Genomic DNA, 24,345 nt, shown 5'->3' on the forward strand with positions numbered 1-24,345 from the left:
GTCAAGTCTGCATATATAACCCATTCGGTGTCGAATTAATCTAATTACAGTAACTCATCAGGCCTGCCCTTAGAATCTAAAATTCTGTACTTGGAGGAAAGTTCCTTGAGGCAGGTGGAAAAGGTCCCAGAGGCTTTAGATTAAGGCAAAGCACCCTTCTCAACATTGCAGTGGATGGCTGGAAGCAAAAAGTTTCCTCTCAAAATGTAAATAATGGGAAGGCAGTTTGGTGACCACAAAAGAGATAATTTGAAAAGAGCCTTTCATGAACTTCTAAATAATTTAACATAGACAAATGTTTCCTTCATCTGCAAAGAGGATAGTCCTGCCCATTATACAAGTAAAACAAGCAAATTTTCTCCCTCAAAACATATTTTGTCTCTTTTGATTGGTATTGGTTCATTCCCAATTCTCTAAGGGAAAACAAAACAAAACATTTCAATCAATTAAACGGCAGCCACAAAATTGGAAGTCAAATATCTACTCCATGCCTCTGTCATAGAAAATAATAAAATACTTGGTTTATGGGAGGTTCTCCCTCCCAACAGAGAAAGCAGATTTCCTGGATAACATTTTCCGTCTACACGAGAGACCCATCATTCCTCCAAAGCTCTTTCAGGAATTCTGCAAAATTCTACACAAATACTCCTGGGCCTATCTACACAGAGGGAGGGAGAAGAAAGAAAGAACGTGCACAGGTGGGTGGATGGGAAAAGGCAATGGTTCTGTTTCTGCAACCCAGCTTGACAAACAAACAAACAAACCAAAAAACAAAACAAAAGTGAAAACAAAAAACCCAGAACTTTTTGCAGAGTGCCTCTTTATAACTTCCTGCCTGTCAAGTAATGAAACGAGGTATCTACACTGAGTATCCTAATAAGTGGGCAGTATTCGGCTATGTAGGTATTCAGCAAAGAAAAGGTGGTGGGGATTGGGGACGAGGGATCCAGGCGGGCATGCTTACTGGCAGAAACCATGGGTGTAGGAAATACATTCTACCATTAGAGTTTACAACGGGGTCCAGAGATGGGCATCCCCTCAGATAGGCAGAACATTCCGTCCATAGAGTTCAGAAATAGCACAGACTACTTCTGTTTGCTGCACTTGCATGACCTAAGGACTTTTATTTCAAATACCTAGTCCTGTCAAGAGTCCCAGACTCGGTGGTGGGGACATGTACTTTGATGGAGGGTCTGCAACCGAGAGTCCTCCATACTCCAGACAATGAAACAGGCGAAGAGGGCCTGAGCAGAGGCAAGCGTGTCACTGATTTTGTTACCAACTTGTACATAGGACTTATTTCTGAGATTTAGGAAACCAAGTGGGGAAAGGCTGTGAGTATTCATCCCTTTTGCCAGGTCAAAGGTGGAACCTCAAAACGGCTACCTGGCCTGGGTTGAAAGCCATAGTTCAGAGGAGGAAATTATAAAGTTCAGGCCCAGAGGGTCTTAATCTTTTTGGTCATGAGTAATAAGGTGACAAGTAATGATTGAAGGTTGGGCTAAAAAATGGAAAGTATTTCTGAAAATTCTCCCCCAGGCAGTGACCAAGGAGAGACTGAGGCATGAGAATGGATACTTATTTGGGGTCTACAACATACCAGAAATTCTTCTAAGGGTTTCAAGTGTGTGTCTTTTTTATTTCTCCCATCAGTCTTATGAGGTATCTGATATGTTTCTGCTTTGCTAAGTGAGGAAATGGGAGTGGAGAGATATTTTAATTCATGCGCTGATTGAGTGGTGGAGTTTTGGAATGTACGATTCTTCCAAAGCCTAAGTCTTAAAACAGTCGACTGCCTCAAATCAGGAAATCAATGAGGAGAAAATGAGAAGATGCCTTTTGTAATCTTTTGATCCTATTTAGATTGATGTAGTGTACAATTGTAATAAAATTGATTTTCCCATGCATGAGACTTTGTGCCAAATTAAGTTTTTGACCTGGCTGGAAATATCAGGGAAGAAAACACAGGAGGTAACACAGTGTTAAGATTAGCCATGAAAGCCAGCAAGAGAACACAGAGTTAATGATAATAAACCTAGTAGCATGTTTTGGTCCATGTGAGAAGAATAATATACGGAGCATGGAACCTTAAAGAACGGGGTTATCATTATTTCAGTGTAAAAGTCTTGCTTCTCCTGAATTTGTATAAGGTTTTATTAAAATAGGAACCGTGTCATCTAATTTTGGTACCACGCCCCTGTCCCTGACACACTGAACTCCCATAGTACTCTGCACATAAGAGGATGCCATGAGCATTTCTTGGAGTGACCCTTTACTTATGTGCTCACCATTTTCCCCACCCTCCTATCACTACATTCTACCAGAGTGATTACAATTCATTGGAATTTTTCAATGCTAAAGGGATAACACGGTAACAGGTATAATCATTCCCATAATTTAATAATAACGTTTTGGGTTATGTGTGTAATACCTATAAAAATGCTCACAGAAAAATACAGTAACCTTAAAAAAATATAAATTCGTACTGTTCCTATTGACGACATCAATGATCAATTACCTCGATTATAAACCTCTCTTGGTACTACTTACCCCTCATCACATGTATAAATCACCTTGGCACCAAACACAAACTCATCTCCTTCTTCAAGTTCGAATGAACCGAAGGCCATATCCCCAGGGTGTCCACAGGGCCGTCCTAAAAGGAAGAAAAGGGTACAGGAGTCGCCCGCTACACGAGGAACCATATTTTATGTACCACTTGGGGGACAAGGACAGAATCGAAGGCACGGAACAGTGATACATGGCCAAGTTATTAGAGTAGAATCGAATGCATCTGTATGCTAGGTTTCTGAATTCACCCCCTTGTTAAGAACAGTGATGCCATTGCATTTCGTATTTAGAGGCCAATAGAGACATAATTCAGGCAGGACTGCCACAATAGCCAACAGTCTTTTCACAACTAAACGTTTTCATAAATTTCACCAACGTATGACTTGCTTACTGAGACATTTCTTGGATGGGTTGAGGGCCACCCACTGCCCTTTCCGGCACTCCATGAAGATACTGCCAAAAGTTCGATATCCAGGCCGGCATTTATAGGTGGCCTGAGTGCCCTCTGGATAGCTCTGCTCCTGCCAGACGCCTGATAGAATTTCTGTCTCTTTTCTTGGTGGAGGTTCTTTACAATCTACAAACAACAGAAACAAAATAAGTGCTTAAAGTAACTAAATATACGGTATGTTTAGGTTATTTTTGCTTTTAAAAATACCTATATGGTTCCAGGTCCAGCCAAATGGATGTCTTTATATATGTGTATGTGTGTACCTACATACGCATACATATATATAATATATATTTTAGCTTATAGAAATTGAATCTGCATAAATGTGTAACAATAACTTTCCAGAGGAATACTTATACTTTATTATTTTAACTTCTGCATTGCATGCTACGACTGATTCATTAATTTGGGAAATATTTATTGGGCACTAATCTAAAGAAAAAAACAACAACAAATAAAAGAGACAAAGTATCTGCTCTAGGAGGGAAGTTAGCCATTAAACAAGTAACCAAGGAGATGCAGGCTATGCATTACAGGTAGATAAATTTTCTTTAGGAAAATAAAGCGTCGTAAGATGATACAAAATTATAAGGAAGCATTTCAAATAAGACAGAACATTATGAAACAGAGCTATCATTTTTCGATAAGATAAATAATATTGAAAAAGTCTGGCAAAACTGATCAAGAAATGAAAAAAGAGAGTAGCCACAAATACTCATGATCTGGGATGAAACAGGGATGTCACTAGAAATCTTGCAAACATCAAAAGATCTTAACAGAATACTTTAAACAGTGATTTGGCAACACATTGGAAAATACTGATGAAACAGAGGAATTCTTAGAAAAAAATGACAACAGAACTGACTCAAGGAGATTTTAAACCTCAAGAGCTCTAGAACCAAAATGTACAAAAAAATATATATATAATAAAGCCCTCCAGCCTCCAGTTGTAGAATTAGTTGGAGTCACCTGCTGCTTTTAACAAACAAGGAGAAATAACCTAGCTATTAAAACCTGACAAGGCTAGTAAAAAAAAAAAGGGGGGGGGGATGGGAGATGGGGGGTGGAGAAGAAGAAAATGGGTAAAAGATTTGAACAGGCATTTCATCAGAGAGAAAAAAGCTAAGTGATTTGTAAACTTATGAAAAACTGCTCACAATAAAAACGAAAATTAAAACCATCATAAACCATGAATAGAATAAGATGACATTGGTAAAAATTTAAGAAGTCTATAAAAATCCCACCATTTGGGAAGAATGTGGAGCACTAGAAACTGCTGGTAGAGAGGAAAACTGGAGTCACCATTACAGAGAAGCATTTAGCAATCCATGGTGCAGTTGAAGATATGCATTGTTTATTACTCAGAGACTATATTCCTAGGAAGATATCTTAGAGTAAGTTGTGCACATGTGAACCAGATTCCATATTTGGTAACATTTATGATTTTTTTAATAGTCAAAATGGAAACAACTCCAATGTCCATCAACAGTTGAATGGATACAAATTTGTATATTCATGAAATGGAATAATACACCAATGTTGCAATATGACATGAAAAAAATGAAACGAAGGATAAAGATACAAAGGTACATCAACTATTACAGGATTATTTCATCTATATAAAATTCAAGAAGAGACATATATTAAGAATGAGTACACAGGCTGTGAAACTATTAAAGAAGAGAAAAAACCTGTAAATTACCATAAATATTGAGAAAATGTTTTCCTCCAGAAGGAAAGTACCGGTATTTATCTAGAAGACACCCACAGGCATTTTCTGGGATGCTTGAAACGTCCTACTTCTTGACATGCCGATTATAATTGTTTGAAAGTCCATTCATAGTTTATTCACTCATGTTATATTTCACAACAAATATATTGAAGTAATAGAATTTGCATATACTGCATGATTCTGATTTTGTAAAAGACATAATCAACTAAATAACACATAAAGATAATGCAAGCAATTAACAATGAAGCTCATGACTACTGATTATAATTGCTAATATATTTAATACTTCCTACTGCTCAATTTAGATATAACTACCCTTGATGTTAGAATGATTATATTAGTAAACCCCCAGCGCGGTTATTTTTCAAAACGGCAAATTCAAAGACACATACTTACAACTATACATATTTATTGCTATTATTTTCAATGCTAAACTCCTTTTCTTATTTGGTTTTATAATAATGGTTTAATATTCTATCCTGGAATTTCTTTTTAAAAGGCGATGGGGGGTGGGGAAATAATTACTGAGCCAGATCCCATCATGGACATACCCATTATTAAAACGTTTTACAACATTTCATTAGACAGAAAGCTCCATGTGAAACTACATTTTATGTAACAAATAATACTTGTATGGGCTTTCATATGCACTAATTTTCCTCTGAACTTTTTGTAAATTTTTAGCACATTTATGTTAGGGAACTTTGTTATAAATGATTCCACATTACAATTTTGATTTTTATAATTTAAGTAAATATACATTTTCTCCACTAGATGGTGGTAATACCCTGCCGTGAAACAACACAAACAGCCCACCCCTCTCAACATCCAAGCAAGGTTTTTCTTTTTCTTCTTTTTTTTTTAATGTAAGTTCATGTTTGTTTTCAGATGTAAAAAATTTTTGTTTAATTACAGGTTACTGTGTGTTTTTCACTTTTGAAATTCATACTACTTCATGGTGGTCATGTTATTAGAAAAATAAATTAGTTAAATTTCAAATGTAGATGCCAGTATTTTGAGTAGAGAACTATTTTCCATGAATAAGTTAACATTTTGATAAACTTAGTTCCTATTCTATTATTAAGCTAAGGCACGGAAAAAGCAATATAATTGTTCTTAATTAATTTATTCAATTTAAATTATTTTTATTAACGCAGTGACCTATCAAAAGAGAATCCAGCCACAGAAAAAAATTCAGCCCGTTTGCCAGCCAGAGGCAAATAGTTTTCCTTTTGATTGTTGAGATATTTCCAGATAATACATTTAAACTTCTAATTCTTGATTTCTCATATTTAGTGCATTGGTTTTAACAACCAGATGTAAAAGACAAAAAGCATATCTTTCACATAATCTTTGTACAATATTTACTCTGTGTATATATGTTTACGATGCATCAAGAGTTCTCATGTTGGTTACCCTTTTTACTTCAAATAAACTTAAAACTTCATGCTTCTTCTTTCAATGGCATCTCTTGACTGTGAGAAAAAGATGTTACCACCGCTATTCCATTTTTCCATCTTTCCACCGCCCCAGAATCTTAGCTCTGATTATGATCAACAGCCACCTTGACGCGGACACCTTTTTTTTTAACCACAGACTAGACGGTGGCTTCATTTCATCTTTCAGCCTTTACTCAGATATTATGTCCCCAAAGTGACCCACTTATCTCTAGTCTCCAAGATGAGTTCGGCTGAAGTCTCCACACCCCACTAGCCCACTGCTGTTATTTTCCCTCAGTCCCTACTTTACTTCCTTTACAGCATAGCTCACGGTGATTATTTTTATGTTTCCTAGGGTTTCATCTATCCTCCCATCAACATAGAAGCTCCCTGAGAATAAGGATTATTTCTGTCCTGTACTTCACAGTGGAGGGATTTTCATTATTTCCCAAATCTTATAACTTCAAAATTACCTCCTGTTCACTTTTGTTCCAATTTTTAATATACGGAGTATTATCAAATCATGTCATAACAAAAATTCTATGGGAATTTTTTCACTATACTGTGTTCTAAAAGTAATTAAGCATATCTTACAGCACGACTTTTATTTGCCTGAATTGACAAATAACTAACTAACTTTTCAAGCTCAGTTAAACCCCATTCTCAAAAATGTCTAATTAGAACGTTATTTTAGCCCAAGGAGTCAGACTGATGGTATGTATGTCCACCAACAGCATTTGATTGAATTAAATGGACAGTTCTTGGAAAAATGGTGCAGAGGGTTTATTAACTAGGTAGCATAAAAATATTTTCAAAAGCTAGGAAACATTTTTTTGAGGCAGGATTTATTTTTGAAGCTTGCATTATTTTTTTTAACAGCCATCACATTTCTCAAGTTGTAAGTTAATAAACTAAGTTTTCTTATGTCTAAGTATTTACTTGGATTTAAACAATGAATACTCCATCTGATGTGTTTACATAGTCATTTAAATTCCAATTAGTTTTTTCTTTTGCAAAATATTACCTGGGTGAACTTTATATTCACTTGGACTGACTTTCCAGTTATTCGGTCCATAATTTTTCAGTCCTTAAATAAGGAGTATGGATGGATTTGGCTACTGGACTGGAAAAAGGATTCATTTTACTTGAATTTGAGGGACAGAGTTATAAAATTTGGGTCAAAGTTAAAAACAAATATATTTTAATAATCATTACTTACTTCATTTTCCCACTTTCAAATATTAAGGGAGTATTATCGACACAAACACAGAGCTAATTATTTGTTCTCAATGTCAACATATCTATAAACTGTGGTTTGAAAAGTATTCTTAATCAAATGAAATAAATCAAATCATGATAAAATTATATATTTGAGAAAATCTTAATCAAATTTGAACCTGTTTGCTTGGGTAGACTAACGTTGGTCTTTTTGTTCAATTGATCTATTTTTCCAAAGTTATTTGGGAGAAAAGAAGAACAGAGAATATTACCTTTTAAATAACCTTATTCTAAACTTAGTAGATATTATAATATAAAGCAAAACTAAAAATCAACTTAGAAAGAAAATAAATCCAATGGGCAAAACTGAAATAGCAAAAATAGGTCTTTTATGTTAAATTTCTTTCCTATCTTTTCCTTGGTATATATACAGAATATTTATATATGCATATAACTGATATGATTCAACAAGCTTTTCAAAATAAGATATTCATATTATTTTACAAATAACATGAGAATAATTAAAGGTAAATTGGAAAATTATATATATATATTATATGTATGAAGAAAAGGCTATATGGCTAAATATATATATATATATATATATATATATATATATATATATGTAAAGAAAATATCAGTTGATATCAGTTGAAGATTTCAAAAAATAAACTGCAGAAAAAGCAGAAATTATACTGCATTTAATAAACATGTGAAGAAATAAAAGTATAGTTTTAGAATTTAAAAAGATGATTATACAATTTCTTATTAAAATTTTAACAGTGAAAAAGACCATAAGATAATTCCAAGATGGTAAGAAGCAAATGGGGGAATAGGGGATAGCTGCTAGAAACTGGGCAGAATGACAAGCACATCATAATTACGATCGAAGCGAGTTATTACCAGGATACAGCTTGAAAATTCCACTGAAATCATGTTTCTTGAAATGCATAGTATTTGAATAACTAATACCTAATGCCAATTATTGCTCATGTCAAAATGTCAGCTTCTTAAAATAAGTTGTTAGTATATATGGAATAAGTTTTCATAAGGCATGAGAGAGAGGAGCTTAGTCACAGACAAGGTAACATCAAAATGAACCACCTGAAAATTCTGTAGCAGGAATGATTTAGTATCTGAATAGTTATCGTGACAATCTTGGGGACAAGTATGAAGAGAGAAAGGGAAGAAAAATACAGCTTGTACCCAATTATACCTGTAATATTTGAGAAGTTCAATTGATGGAAGAATTAGGAAGGTGAGAGGTGATTCCAGTCATGTTTTCACAGAACTACTCTAAGTTCTTTATATACACACTTGATGTATGCTCAGTCTTAACTGTCCTCCTCCTCCTCATCTAGTTAACTCCTTCTCAGCCTTCAAAACCCTACCCAAGGTGCCACTGTAATCCTGATAGGTTTCTCTGTCTTCATTGCCTCTCTCACAAGACAGCTCCTCAACCTATCCCACCACATCCTCTCAATCTGATTTGGGTTTCTTGCCTTCCCTAAATGACCCTAGAGTCTCCTTTGTTTCTCTCCAGCACAATGCTTTATGTGGCAAAATACAGTATGTTAATAAAATGCAATAATCATTCCTTTTGTTTTCCCCACGAAGTGACCTCCTTTTGGAAAGATCTAGTTAATAGTGCCTGGTCCTTAGCAGTCAATCAAAAACTGATCATTGGATGATCCAATGAAGGAATGAATATGAAATTATCTCTGAGCCTTTCCAGTATCTCTGGAGGTTCTGGCTAAGAAAACAGTGCATAACACATTGTAATAAATAGAAACGATGCCAGAAGAGATGGGAACGAATGTTCGGTGTGCTCCAAGCTCTGCTGCGCAAACCCAGAGACTAACACCAGTGATCCCACTGGCCATGTGTCCTAAGTTTGAATTGATGTTAGACTTCAATTCAAAGTCGGAAGTCTTTTTAATTTAGCTCAAAATAACTTTTGGGAGCCTTTGAAAGAACATTTCTATAATCACGTTTTTATTTACTGTATTTCTAGTTAGCAAGCTCGATGAGAAACCTGGCTCTCTCCGTTAAAATGTCCCAACAAAAGTGCTCTGTCAAATCTTTTATTCCTGGTTCCCTTTATTATTTTTGTGATTATTTTTCCTGTTTCGTTACTTTCTTTGAGCCATTTTTATAATGTTTCCTTATCATTTTAAGTGAAATGGAACACTTTCCCCCACTCCCCATTACATCATGTCCTTTTCATACACTGTTTCCTGAGGCCGGTTACAAGTTGTTAAGAAATGGCTAAAGAGCACATTAGTTGAATGGACTGGTTGGCAGAATGTCACCGGCCAGGCAGGTGGGGGAGGGTGTGTGTGGTGAGGAGGAGGAGGCAGAGTGGGAAGGAGGAAAGCCACAAAGGCTGCAGAATCAATCAGGGATTGAGCAAACAAAAATGGATCAACTTAGACTTTGGTTCCAGCCATCGCAATCAAAGCCAAAATGAAGAATCTTTACTAACCTGGGCTTCAAGTTATATTTGGGAACTTACTTCTAGCTAAGAATAATTTTGGCAATACTTAAGCCATTCAGGTGTAGGTTAACATTTATGCAAGCAAAAGAGGAGCATATGCATTTCCAGCATATGCCTCAACTTCAAATAACAAGGCTGGCTTGGGCACTGGGCTCCCTCTCGAGGTATTCCTATGGCTGTTTTCTGCATCCCTCCCACAGTACTCTCTGTAACACTTCATCCATCAGACCTATTTTACCTGGCAATACCTCTTCCAGAACTGCACAGTCTGTTTCTTAACCTCGTCATCATCCATGTTGACCTTTCTCCTACTAAAACTGTTGCAGAAAAGTTATTAAAATTTATAATAAGCATTGCTTTAACTATGAAAGTTATACTTTATCTGTTAACAAGTAGCCAGACTTAAAGTCATTCTCACTGTAATATACAGGGGGTGCCAAAAAAATGGATACATTTTAAGAAAAGAAAACTGTATTAGAATTGTAATACTCAATATATACCAATAACAAAAGGTGAATATAAGTCATGTTTGACTTCTGTAATGACAAGAAGTGCTCAGAGCGGTTACATCAGTGTCCAGACACTTCTGATGACGGTGAACTCCTGCTTGAGCATACATACATCTCTTAAAATGTATACACCTTTTTTTGGCACCCCGAGTGTATAGGGCTCAATTCACCTGCAGAAACCATCACATTTGAAGAAACATCGACAAAATATAAAACACAAGTGAAGTAAGTCCCCTGGAATCAATTACATGAGAAAGGAGTTTAAACCCCTTTTATTTAATTTTTGTCACTTATGCTTTGTAGCACCCAATTTTATATAATGTTTCAAATTACACTTTGTAATCACTGAAATGGTTTAATGAAAATTGGCATGATCCTTCAGTTTTAAACATGAGCTAGAGATAAAACAAGTCTTCCTACCGTGACAAACGGTATCTACACAAAACCTCAGCAAACAATATGTACATATTGAAACGCAGAAAGTATTCCTAGTAAAGGAAAGACAACCAAACTTATACAAAGAAAAAGGTATTTGTAATGACTACGTAGTAACACTGACATTGCTCTGGAACTCTCTGCCAATAAATAATAATTTCACTTTTGAACACTAACTGTCATATTCATATGTGCAGGGAAATGATGATATACTTAGTTTAAAAAGTGGCTGGAAATAAGGTTTACAAGCTAAAAGTCAAGCTCTAGTATGTTAGAATGCATTACTACCAAAAGGCTCTAGTGTTCAAAAAATATTAAACACATTTGAATAAATGCAAATACATTATTAAAAGATACACCTGAAAAAAAATATCTGCCTTTATTTTCTAGATGGAAAAGTCCTCAGGGACAGAGGTTCTGTGTTATTTGCTAATATTCCTCAATGCTTAGAGGCTGACGTGAGTAAGAATTTCACTCAAAGTTTGTTGAGTTAGAGAAAAGTTTTGAGAATATAAATGCTATGTAATTCATTTGGTTTAAAAATGTCCATCAACTATCACATAATTACCTGTCATGAACTGGGAAAGCAAATTTCTGCCAAGATTATTAATCTATCGAGAAATAGTGATAGAATTAAATTTAATTATGAATCCAGAAATTGTCTTACTGATATCAGAAAAAAATTCCACACTCATTCACTATACCTAAAGACTGCTCTTCTAGAATGTATCTCATATAGACCCACGGGAAAAAAAAAATCCTGTTGGACAACTCAGGTGTTACAAAGACGACACATTCAATTGTTTTTTCAAATTTATATAATATTTTCATTCTAATGATACAGTAATGCTCATCTACAAAACTATTAAGATCAAGGCAATATCAGTTCTAAATAATAAATGAATATTTCTTTAGGAAGAATTAAATTCTTTATCTAAAATAAGTCCAACCATCATATGATTTGAAGGCTTTTATTGTCTAATTTATGTTCTGGTTCTATCTATATTCACCTACTTCTTAATACTTTCACATAAAGCATTCTGTTGAAAATTCTAAGCAAGTAAAGTATATTATATTTTATGACAATTACAAGGGAAGAGATTATGCATAGTATAGTTTTCAAAAATATTTATTAAGACATATTCTGGAATTCTACATTAAATAAAATTGTGCCAAATAATCAGAAAGACATTCAAATAAGCTGCTTACATGTTTTAAACTTCATAATGTCAAAAGTCACTCAAGCAGTAAGCTACAGGGAAGTAATTCAATCACATTTTCTAGACCAGATTTTCATTACCACAATGGAAAGCATATTAGCAAATGTGTGATAACACAGTTACAGAAAAAAAAGTTTTTCTTTTTTCCTCTTACCTTGTGCCACACACACAGTCCACAGCATAAGCCACAGAATTTTTGCTGCAAATCTCATTTTGGAGGATCTGTCAGGGGTACATTTAATAACTGACACTGGCTCACACACTGTCAGGTTCTGCTCTGTGAAAAGTTGTGATTAGTGCAGGAAAGGACTCGCTTCAGAAGGAAGTTGAAACACAGCTTAGGAAATAAAGAGATGACTAAATGCTCCGCCCATAAGAAACATTTACAAAGTGAAAGAAAAAAAAAAACACCACCCACAAGCCTCAGCAGTGCCAGAGTTTGCACTGGCTCTCCTGTGTCCCCTCCCCAGTGTTAACACTGTGACCTGCTCTTGCTTTGCTTTTATAAACCCAGACAAGCTTTCCCTGGAACCTGTTCAGTTTCCTGGAATGGGCAAAGCAGTGACTGGTGATGTCCTCTGGATACATAAACCTTCTAATTACTTAAACCCCACTCGGGTCTATTGTGAGGAAACCTCAGGAGATGAAATAATAGAAACTCTTTAAAAGACCAGTATGGAACTGGAGGTTAGGCAATGCTTTCATAACTGAACCCCGGATGATGTGGTTGAACTTGGCCAAGAACACTGTGCTGGCTGATTTGGGGAGGCCTGCTTCTCCTGCAATCATGAAATTAAGTCTTCTAAAGTCTTGTTATAAATGTGTGGGAAGCAACAGGTTCACGTGACTAGGCACTTGGTCCCTACAGTGATGACATTGAGAGCAAACTAGCTTACAATACTATTTACAAAGAATTATTTAGCATTAGTCGGAGCATATGAACTCTTTCAATGCCCTGAAATCTTGTAGTTCATTATATCAGGAAAACTTGACAGAGGTTTTCCAAAATGTGACAATAACACTGAAAATTTATAGGACAGTACAAATCACCAGTTGTGAACTTGGAAGGACTTGTCTAATATTTGAATAATAAGTAACAGATTTAAAATAAAACATGCTAAAGAAAAGACTGAATTATTTTTCTACTTCCTCTGTATAGGAAATATTAGAAAATCGTGTCATGTGAAGAGATAATCCAAAGAGTGTTCAACCAAAGATGTAAAAAAATTGAAGGTATGATAGAGTTAATGAATACACATATTATGTTAAGTGTCTAGTTTTTATAATGTTTGTGGTATTTGTCAATTTTTTCAACTTTGTGATTTATGAGTATAATAATTCATTTCTAATTTTAATTTTCTTTTTTTCTCTAATTTTAGGTAAATATTTACTTTCAACCTAATTTATGTTCTCAGTTTGTGGTCTTTTTTAGGGAGGTACTTTCAAATTATATGTAACATGCAACAAATTTGGATCTTTCTTGATTACAGTGCAGTATTAAAAGTGGCAGGTAACAATCAAGGTCAGTCTATACTATGAAATCTACAGCACCTAAATTCCCTTGTGTGGCCTTAAGGACATATTTTAAAGGGACAGTTCTTTGCACCTTTGACATTCCTGACACTAAACACTGCACGACATTTTTTGTTATTGTTTTATGATAGGTCATTGGTAGCTATGGCTTCTGAAGCATACTTATAATGGCAGCCACAAACAACTTAATACTATTTAAATTTAAATTTAAGTCAATTAAAAAAATCCAGTTCTTGACTTCTACTTCTGATCAAGTTAGAACATAGGCAATTTTTATCTTTCCTCCTTGATTACATGAGAAACAATGCATAAGCTACCCCTGTATAATAGTGGCCTAAGATAAAGGTCATCTTTTCGATTTATTTTAGGATATCTCCTCAGTTACATAAAGGAGCCCTAAACATTTTAGAGTTCCCTTTCCCACTTCTTAGAGGGCTAGTACCTTTACTTCTTCCCAAGGGGACACTTCTAGCATAATCCAAGTTATAATTTGCATAGAAGTAAAGAACGACAATGGTGCATTTTCTTTCATTCTATTTGGGAGGAAATGAAAACACACAAGGGCCTCCATTCCTATTTATTGCACTTATTTTATTAGGTGCTTTTCGAAAACTAGATTGCAAACTCTCCAAATCATTCACCCTCTTAGAGGAAAAAGAAAAACAGAAAACAAAAAAAACTACCATTTCTTTGGCAACCTTCTCAGTCCTATTGGAGGACATTCAGAAAACCTTTCAGCCCTCAGAGAAAATTAGTTGTCTCTGCCATGCCAGCTGCCTTTTCTCATGTCCAGTTTCCCAGGTTCCCAGACATTCATCCAGGGCACAGTACACGACATAACTGCACATTTCTGAGTCTTTTCTGGGCTATATTAAGAACCTGTGAGTGGTCACTTGTTTAGTTCTGACTGAAAGTGCTTCAACTTTCCAAGCTCTACTGATCCAGCAATAATTGCTGATTAATGATTACATTTTATGTGTCAGGAGCTGTATTAAATGTATTACCTACTTTAGTTCCCTCATACACCTTACAGAATACTACGATCATTCTATTTTTATGCAAGTGACTTACTTAAAATTAGAATCCAGGCTGTCTGGTTCCACAGTTGGACATTTCAACACTAGGGTCACCATCTTTCTGACTCTGTGAATTATTCCCAAATATTGTTACCAATTTTTGCTCTAGCAAAGAAAACTCTTGGAATTGGTCTTTTTCTGGTCTCTATGAGGATTCATAGGGACACAATGCAATGGTTTATGTAATGATACTAAGCTGCATTTTAGCATTTCTTTTGGTAAGTTAACCCTTCTAAAAATATCTGATAAATTATGTAATGCAACATATCAGACAGAAATTTTTATTTCTTGGAGAAAAAAATTGAGTCTTGCCTATGGTGTGTAGTTAGTTGAAAGTAAATGGTTAATAACCCAGGTAATACCGTGTTTCCCTGGAAATAAGACCTAGCTGGACAATTAGCTCTAATGCATCTTTTAAATTTAATATAAGACCTGGTATATATTATATTATATTATATTATATTATATTATATTATATTATATTATATTATATTATATTATATTATTATATTACATTACATTATATGACCGGTTCTTATGTTAATATTTGCTCCAACAGACGCATTAGAGCTGATTGTCCAGCTAGGTCTTATTTTCAGGGAAACACAGTATAACCAAGGAGGTCAGCTTGTGTGTCATCATTTAAAGGAAATTCAAATATGACACCATGCTTTAGGTTTCACATTTGTTTAAATGTTGACATGTACTCAATGGTCAAAAGGAATAAAACACCTGTAAAAATTAGCCTGGGTACATGACCAGGTTTCAGTAGGTTAGATGTATGATTCTATTGACATCATGTCAAAAGCTACTTGGGAGCTGCAATGCAGGGGGTGAGCGAGAAGATGTGACCGTTGGTTGACCAGGGAGCGGGACCTGGGCGAGCAGAGGGGCTGCCCTCTTGTCCTTGGAAGTGCGCTCTGCCCACCATTCCTACAGTGGGAGCTATTTTGAAGGACACAGCCTTGAGAGAAAAGCCTGTTGTTGAAACCATCTGGATGCTGCCAGTAGACATGGCAGAACCCAGTTAGGGCCTCTCTATAGACTTTTAAGATGTGGCAGGCAGATGTGAAGATCTCCTAGACTTACAAACGCCAAAACCATCTTTTTTTTTTTTAATTAAATTTATTGGGGTGACAATTGTTAGTAAATTTACATAGATTTCAGGTGTACAATTCTGTATTACATCGTCTATAAATCCCACTGGGTGTGTGTTCACCACCCAGAGTCAGTTCTCCTTCCATCACCATGTATTTGATCCCCTTTACCCTCATCACCCACCCCCCACCCCCTTACCCTCTGGTAACCACTAAATTATTGTCTGTGTCTATGAGTTTTTGTTTCTCATTTGTTTGTCTTGTTCTTTTTGGTTTATATACCACATATCAGTGAAATCACAGGGTTCTCTGCTTTTTCTGTCTGACTTATTTCGCTTAGCATTATACTCTCAAGATCCATCCATGTTGTCACAAATGCTCCTATATCATCTTTCCTTAACGCCGAATAGTATTCCATTGTGTATATATACCACAACTTCTTTATCCATTCATCTATCGAAGGACATTTTGGTTGTTTCCATGTCTTGGCCACCGTAAACAAAGCTGCAATGAACATTGGCGTACACGTGTCTCTATAGAGAAATGCTTTTATATATTTGGGGTAGATACCCAGGAGAGCGATTGCTGGGTCATATGGTAATTCTATTCGTAATTTCTTGAGGAACCTCCACACTGCCTTCCATAGCGGCTGCACCAGTCTGCATTCCCACCAACAGTGTATGAGAGTTCCTTTTTCTCCACAGCCTCTCCAACACTTGCCAAAACCATCTTTGTAAGTAAGTTCCCTTGCCTATTAGAACTGCCACCTGCCAATCTGGAGCTGTCTGCCTCTTTCTTCTGTCTCTACCTGCCCTCTGTGTACAGGGGCCCATTTGCAAACCAACAACTGGCAAACCAGACAGGAGACAGAAGAAATGGGTTATGGGAAAGAGGCGTCCACAGGGGAAATTCTGAGGTGGCCACTGACCTCTGTGTGGGGAGGGGTGGTCCGTATGTTAGACGCTGTTAGACCACCACATGAGTACAGAATGCTCCCCAGGTGCCAGATGCTCGAGTGTGCTTGTTTGAGGAATTGTATCATGCTCTGCAGCCAAGAAGATAAATGAATGGCTGCTGCAGTGCTAGCCTCTACCGCGGGCAGTTTGGCTGGCCACTGACACCCAACTAGAGGCTGAAGCTCAATTAGAGAGTTGGAAGATGAGCTGAGGTTAGAGAAGGACAAACATTTGTCCATGACTCTGCTGGCTTCTGGCTGGCAGACAAGGTGGGAAAGCAGGATGACAAATTAAGTGGAAGACTGTCACATGACAGTTTTCAAAGCTGAAGGGGCACAAGCCGCCCAGGATTAGAGTCTGAACTCTTGTGACAAAGCCTGATTAGGACACTAAGAATCCTTGGGAAAGTGAGAAGAGCAAAGGGAGGGCATTGCAGTCCCAGCCCTAATACAAGGAAAACAAATAGCAATCACCCTAGACTACTGATAATAGAGAAATATACCCTAAAACTCCTAGGGGAAAACTTTCATCTTTTCTCTGTCCCTTGAAGTTGTAAATCTTATCATCTCTTTGAAATGTAAACACCGCAGGAGAGATTTGCCCACAGAGACTGAAGAAAAAAAAAAGGAGTGGGGAGAAAGAGGCTTTTCAAAATACAGACGGCTAAGAAGCTCCCTGCCCCAAATCCGGTCCACAGCCTACATAAGATTATTCGTCAAAGGCAAATACAAATCTTGCAAGTCTTATCCACAAACATTGGTAAAAAGCTCTGGCCGTGTGAGTGGGTCCTGGATTTATGGCTAAAGTTTAGGAATGAAAGCTGTGGGGTCTCTGTTGTGTCTGTCTGTCTGTCTGTCTACATATATCTGTGGATATCATCCTGTATATGTGATGTTTTTTCTGTCTCCGAAGGGTATTGTCAAAATTACTTGGTAAAAATAAATGTTCTATCTAATTGTGTTAGAGAAAAAAATTAGCCTTAATATCATTAATGTACTTTTGTAAAACTGAGACTGAATTTTCTTTCCTCGGCTAAAAGGATGGAGTTTTCTTGGACTGTTGGTCTGTTCTTGATAAGATTATGAAAGGTTTATCTTTACCTTTTACGTAATCTGCCTAGAAAACAAAGATTCTGTGTTTTATCGGAATAATTTCCTGTGCTTCATGAGGCCTTTATCAGGTCTTTGATCGTTTAAGAAAATGGATTCTTCTCCATTAAGAGAGCTCTTTTGTTTTGTTTTGTTTTGTTTTGTTTTGTTTTGTTTTGTTTTCACAACTATATAACTCCCCGTATTTGCCTTTGCTTTCTTTAATTGTCACTTTGGTTAAATAAATAACGAAGTATTGCTTCACAGCGACCTTTGGTCTTATTTAATCAAGTGTTTTATACGTTTTGATATTTTTTACAAACATCTCCAAAATCAAATTCTAAATGAAGTCTTGTCAGCCTTGAACTAACTTTTAGGATTTTTCAGAGGGTCCTTGAAACATCTCAAAAGATGAATTCTGTCTTCTTATTAAACAAATTAGGCTTATTTGATATGTTAAATTACATGGGAAGTGTTGTCAAAGAGGAATTGAATTTAAACTTTCTTGAGATTATTTTATACAGTAGTATGTTATTAATGTAATTCTTCCTGCGAAAGTACTTCATCTTCAAGGAAATTCATGGAAAAGACTGAATAGTACAGGTTTCTGATAACTAAGATCAATTTGCCTTCACGTGGGAGGGACAATAAAGGGCGTTTTGGGTGCTTCCCCAAGGCTGCCTGCACAGCCCACATATGTCACCAGATGGTCGCCTGAGACCTGGCCTTGTTTTCCTTCCCCACGTCAGTAAAATGGGCCGATGACATTGTGACACAGTGTTGACATGTGACCACCTGCCTCTGCCATAGGTCCCTGCAGGCTTTGCGGGCACATCCGTGAGGGAGAAGATGGGAGGTGATCCCGCAGAAAATTCAAACCCAGGCTCTGAAGTGAGGTTTTAGGAGTCGTTTGCTGGGGTAAGACACTCGTTCCAGAAGCTGTGTTTGATAAGACTTAAGCCTGTCTGACCGTCAAGAATATAAAGGAGGTGAGAGCCTCTGCAGGGGTTGGAAGTTTGGAGGACTTTGATTCCTCACCTGGCACAATGCGTCCATCCCTTATATCACCTGGTAGAGAGGGCATGTGTGGGACTGGGGAGCCCACGCCTTTGAGAAGGTGAGATGCTGGTGAAGCAGATTACAGCACGGACCTCTCCCAGGCAGGGCCACCGCGTGAGTCAGACGTGTCTGTGACTCTGGAAGCTATGAGTTGGGCACAGTGGCAGAGACAACAGAAGGAGAGTGGCCCTAGGATTTTGGTCCGAGAAACTACCCCTAGGATTCCAGAAGGGGGAGGAAACCTGATATACCCCCAGAGAGCAACAGCGCCAAGCAGACCCATGGAAAGAAATCGGAAAAATCGTATCCAATTTCTTACAGTTTCTACCTCGAGATCACACGAATCACTTCAACTCTCTTTTCATTGTCCAATGCAGGTTCCATGCATGTGCTTAATATAAAATCTGTGAAGATGGTCCTACTGGGTGCCTCCAGAATCCTCCTTTCATTATTTCCTAATTTTGTTCGGTGCAACCTTTATTCAATGGTTCTAACATTTACATTCCATTTTATAACGAATTTTTCCATTTTCTTCAAGTTTTAGTTTTATACCTAAGTGGCTTTATTATTATATTTCATCACCAGGGCTTTCCAACGGTGGCGCCTTTGTTACTGAGCTCTTAATTTGGATTCATCCTTTTTTCCCCCCTTGCATTTCATAATCAAAATTTTAAGACAGGCTCTTGGATTCTATTCCTTGATTTATTGCATATTCATGAATTTATTTCTTTTATACTAAAATGGCAAGTTAACTGAATATAAAGTCTTGAGTCATGCTTCTTTTTCATGAGGATTTCATAAATATTATTTCACTCATTTTTTACATATGATAATGTGCAATAGTCTAATGTTATCCAGTTTTCTCTTTTGCGTGATTCCCCCCCCCCCCAGGATACCACAGGATGCTTTTAAATTTTTTTAAACAAATTTAAATCTCATTTAATTTACCTGTTTAATTCACAAAATAAGAGAGTCTACTTAAGTAAGTCATAGAGCACAGGGATATAGAAAATGTCAATAGCTTTTATGTTCTCCACTAATCTCATCTCCCTGAGCTTGTTTTTCTATTATTTTTAAAAATATAAACATTTATCAAATTATAACATAGATACAAAAAATGTACAAATCATGTATCTAAAGAGAGTTAATTTTATAAATGTGAATACACCAGCATAAGTAGCAAACACAGTACCATTCCAGCATCCAGAAGTCCCTCAGGCTTCATTTCAGTCATTCCTTCCCCAAGGAATAACCATTATCCTGACTTCTAACAACTCAGTTTTGCCTATTTCTTAAAACAGAGGGAACAAACAAGTTCTTTGGTAAATAAAGTTTCTCATAGACACAAAGAAAAAGGAGAAGTAATATGAAGCTTATTTTTTTTTGTTACTAAAAGCATTTGTTTACAGATAGCATAATTTCAAGTGAAAGGAGGAATGTGTATTTTCAATAATCATATTTAAATTAAATTAGAAAGCAGACTAAATTTCCATATCTGTAGGTATCAATGACTGGACTTGTGGAAAGGATGTTTGAATCTCGATTCACTGCCATATGTTTAATAATACACTTTTTCCTTTACCTTAGGCAAGGCCTTACTAGTCTGTTTAGCAAGGTCTTTTGGAAAAAGCATTTCATTGAAGTGTTACAAACAAGTCCGAATGAATCATAACTTCATAGGACCCGTGAAACCAGGACCGAGATCATGAAACAGAAAATTACCAGAATATCAGAAGTCCCTCATCACGATCCTGATTTCAAAAACCAGAATGTTTTTGGACACTATACACATGGCATCATATGCTCTCTACTATTTTATGTCTTCTCTCACTCAGCTTTATATCTGGGAGATTCACTGATCGCTGTGGGTGGGTGTACTTGGTTTTTCTCATTGCTGCATCCTATTTTACCAGGTGACGAAACCACAATTGATTTATCCATTTAACTGCTAATGGACATTGGGGTGATTTTTTTGGCCATTACAAACAGTGTTGCTATGGGGATTTTTATACATGTCACATGTCTTTTGGTGCACATGAATACACATTTTTAAAGTACACATCAATAATGGAATTGTTGGATTGTAAAGTATGCGTGTGTTCAAATTTAGTAGATTCTGCCGAGGAGTTATCTGAAGTAGTTATGCCATCCCCATCCTGTCAGTGAGAGCTCTAGTTCTCCACGTCCTTCGTAGTGTTGTGCAATTGTGTTTTCATTTTAGTAATTTTGTGTGCGTTTGTAATGATTATGCACTGTATGTAGTTTGAGGTAACCTATGTAACAATTTGATACTATTCAACAGCCTTTTTTCAAACCCATATATGAAGATGTATAAGCTTTTCCGTTCTTCTATTTTTTATTCAACATTTAATATCGACACATGATTATTTATAACTCATATGAGGAATTACTGTAAACCCAACCTACCCCGGCTTTAGAAATACAACACTCTCTTTGTAGAATTCTTGATCCATTTTTGGAATTCAAAAATCCTTTGGATTTTTAAACATGAGGTCTATTCTCATACATTGCATGTCTGGTGAACACAAAGTCTTCAGACTTTTCACAGTACAACCCTATGCTCCAGCTGTCTACGACATATGCGTATTTAGCAGTGATTAATTTATGTTCATCCAGCTTTGATTGGTTGTCACCGAGATGGTTCTGGTGTATGCACTCCCTTCTTGTCTGCTTTCTGGAAAGAGGATGTGTCTTTGTAGCTTATTCATCCTTCCCTCACCCAGCTGTCTTGCTTTAAAATACCTGCATCCCATTCATACGATATACTGTGAAGGATCTCTGCACTATTTAAAGAAGCTCTAGGACTTTGCACTTGCTCTCGTCACCTTCTGCCATTTTGGCCCCAATAATTTTTTAAAAATTTCTTTTTGGAGTTTGTGATTTGGATCGTGACTATCTCCTAGTCCCGTTGAAACTATAACAGTCTCTACTTTTTATATTTGGTGCTTGTTTCAGTTGGCATTACAGAGGAAAACAGATACATTTACAGAAGAATGCTTAATTCACTGAAATTGGGTAAAACTTGGTCAGTAAAAATATTTTCAAAGTGCGTGTCTTTTAAAGCCTGTGGTAATTGTAAAATTTTACATTTTCTGTGGGATCAGGTGGTCTGGTGCTTTGTGATGGGTGTGTAATTACTGCGGAATTGAAAATTTGGGGCCCAAATATGGAATTTTAGTCCATGGCAATGATTTGGAAATTGGCATCCAAACAACAGTGGAATTCGCTGAGAAATAAAATGTAAAATTGTTATACTACTTAGTTTTTATGAGGAAATGATACTAGTATTAGGCCAAAAAAGACTGGTGATTATTCACAGCAGTATTGAGGCAATTGCTGTATGTGACATAAATATATTTATCATTGGGAGATTTTTTTTTAGGTATAAGTGATAGAAATTCAGCTCAAACCCTCTTAAGTAAAAAGAGAGCTATTGATCCCTATGAGTGTATTCTAGGAGGGGTTCTTGCTTTAGTTAAAGCCAGCTCCAGGAGATCAAGAAACATCATGTATCGCTGCACAATGCTGGGCATTTCCAAGTCATTCACAAGGACACACATAGCTCATAGTTAGAAACCCCAGCAGAAACAGACTTGCTCAGTCCCAGTATCCATACACGAAAGATTCATCTTTCCCACTGTCCATACTGTTTGACCCAGCTTGGACGGTGAGGTCACACCAGGATCACATGAATGGAGTATGACTTTTATATACAGGAACAGGATGTTGGTTGACCAAAAGTCACGTCCAATATAATTAACTTGGACAGCCTATGTCAATATCTAATGACAAGACGATCTCAGAAAAAGCTTTATATTTCTATGGTAAGTACGCACAGGGAATCTGAAGGTTCTTCTGTTTTGTTTTCTAAAGCACTGGAGGAAAGAACAACCCATAAGATTGGACTAGTTCAATGACCTTACTCTTTAGGTGCAGGTTGGAAAACCAAAGGATCCGGATATTTACTCTAGTAGCTCCAAGTTCTGCTGAGAATCTTACGTTCAGAGATGCTCTCTTGTTTCTGTTGGAAGTGAGTGAGCTTGCCCAGGGTTTCTGTTACCCTCTGGAAATCACAGGGACGGATGTAGAAGGCAGGACAATCAAACACAGAGGAACTAAGTCCTTTGTGGCATTATCAGATCACCACATCAAGCTGCTCTACCTCTGCATTTTTGCATATGTGAGAGAATCAATTTCTGTAATCAATCTATGGCATATAGATCAGGTCTTCTGTTACTAGTAATCAAAAACATTCTAAGTGGTAACACCAGGCCATTTTGACCCTCCGCCTTTACTAGCACCCAAATCCCCTTTTCGGAGAAATACCAGTTTGCTAATATGTCACATTCAATTTCATGTTCTTTGATGTCCCTCTTCCTACATTCCTTTTTCTCTACCTAACTATGTCTAGTACCTAGACTTTTCCCCCTGAGCATCCATATTTTACTTCTGACTGGATTTGTTGACTCGATTCTTCTTTTTGAGTCCCACTCAGCTTCTGCAGTATCTCCAACATGAATTCCTCTATTACTATTGAGTTCTGATCTGGGCAGCTGTATTTTCTCTCCTATTTGATTCTTTCCGACTCCTCAGCTCTCACATGACTCTTGCACAGATGACCTAGCTTCAAGTTTGCGCTTCCTCAGTCGTGGGGCCCCACCTAGGAACTTGGAATGACTCCGTCATCTGTGATTGGGTTTATCAGGGAGCAAGAAATTTCACAGTAAAGAAAACTGAGAAAGAAGGAACAATTGGTGGGAAATTCAAAAACAAAATCTGTACAAGGATTTACAAGCTTGGTCCCATGTGACCCGTGTTCTAGTGTAATTAAACTGTGGATAAATTATTTGTGAAGGGTTGCCTGAGCAAAACAGATAAATCATAGAGCAACCAGGGCCTTAGGAGAATTTGGTAGTTAACACCTAGGAACATAATCTATTAATGATTCTGGAAATTAGTGGAAAAACTCATTTTTAGCTGTCAGGTCATTAACATCTAATGGCATTCAGCTTTTCTGTACCACATTGTTCAACTCGGTGATTTTTCCAGGCCTGAAATCCAAGTGAGCTCGTAGGCTTGTAGGCAGAAAGAGAGGAAACAGAAGTGCAAAGGACAAATTTAGAGTTACTTGTGGGTCCTAAATCTGGGTGAATGCCTTGTCAAAAATGATGGCCCTCATATATGTCAATGTCATATATTTCTGCATACGAATCCATATTTCAATAGGTTTTGTATTGATATTTGAGCAGGAGGTGGGGAACTTTCTTCTTAATTATTGATTTGGCCCTGACATTTCCAGATTGCTTTTCACCATATCCTTACTTTCTGTAATGGCAGAGTTTGCGTGGACCCAGTGCAAGAATTGCATTTCTCATTTAGGTCTGTAATGCACATTTATCTTGGTCTGAATTCAACACGCCGCATCATTTGTTCTGCTTTGCAT

The 24,345-nt window shown here is 36.7% G+C and overlaps 1 protein-coding gene across 1 annotated transcript in view; it reads right to left on the minus strand.

Annotated features, from left to right (window-relative positions):
- The window catches only part of CFH (complement factor H), an 84,294-nt gene extending 71,745 nt beyond the window's left edge, over nucleotides 1-12,549 (minus strand). The window contains exons 1-3 of the mRNA XM_081039178.1: nucleotides 12,227-12,549; nucleotides 2,963-3,148; nucleotides 2,551-2,656 (exon numbers count right to left, since the gene is read on the minus strand). Coding sequence (XP_080895304.1) covers nucleotides 2,551-2,656; nucleotides 2,963-3,148; nucleotides 12,227-12,284 — 350 coding nt within the window. The 5' untranslated portion in view covers nucleotides 12,285-12,549. The remainder of the gene's footprint in view (nucleotides 1-2,550; nucleotides 2,657-2,962; nucleotides 3,149-12,226) is intronic.
- Between the last annotated feature and the right edge of the window lie 11,796 nt (nucleotides 12,550-24,345).

The sequence above is a fragment of the Rhinolophus hipposideros genome, assembly GCF_964194185.1.
Source record: "Rhinolophus hipposideros genome assembly, chromosome: 26".
Taxonomy (NCBI): domain Eukaryota; kingdom Metazoa; phylum Chordata; class Mammalia; order Chiroptera; family Rhinolophidae; genus Rhinolophus; species Rhinolophus hipposideros.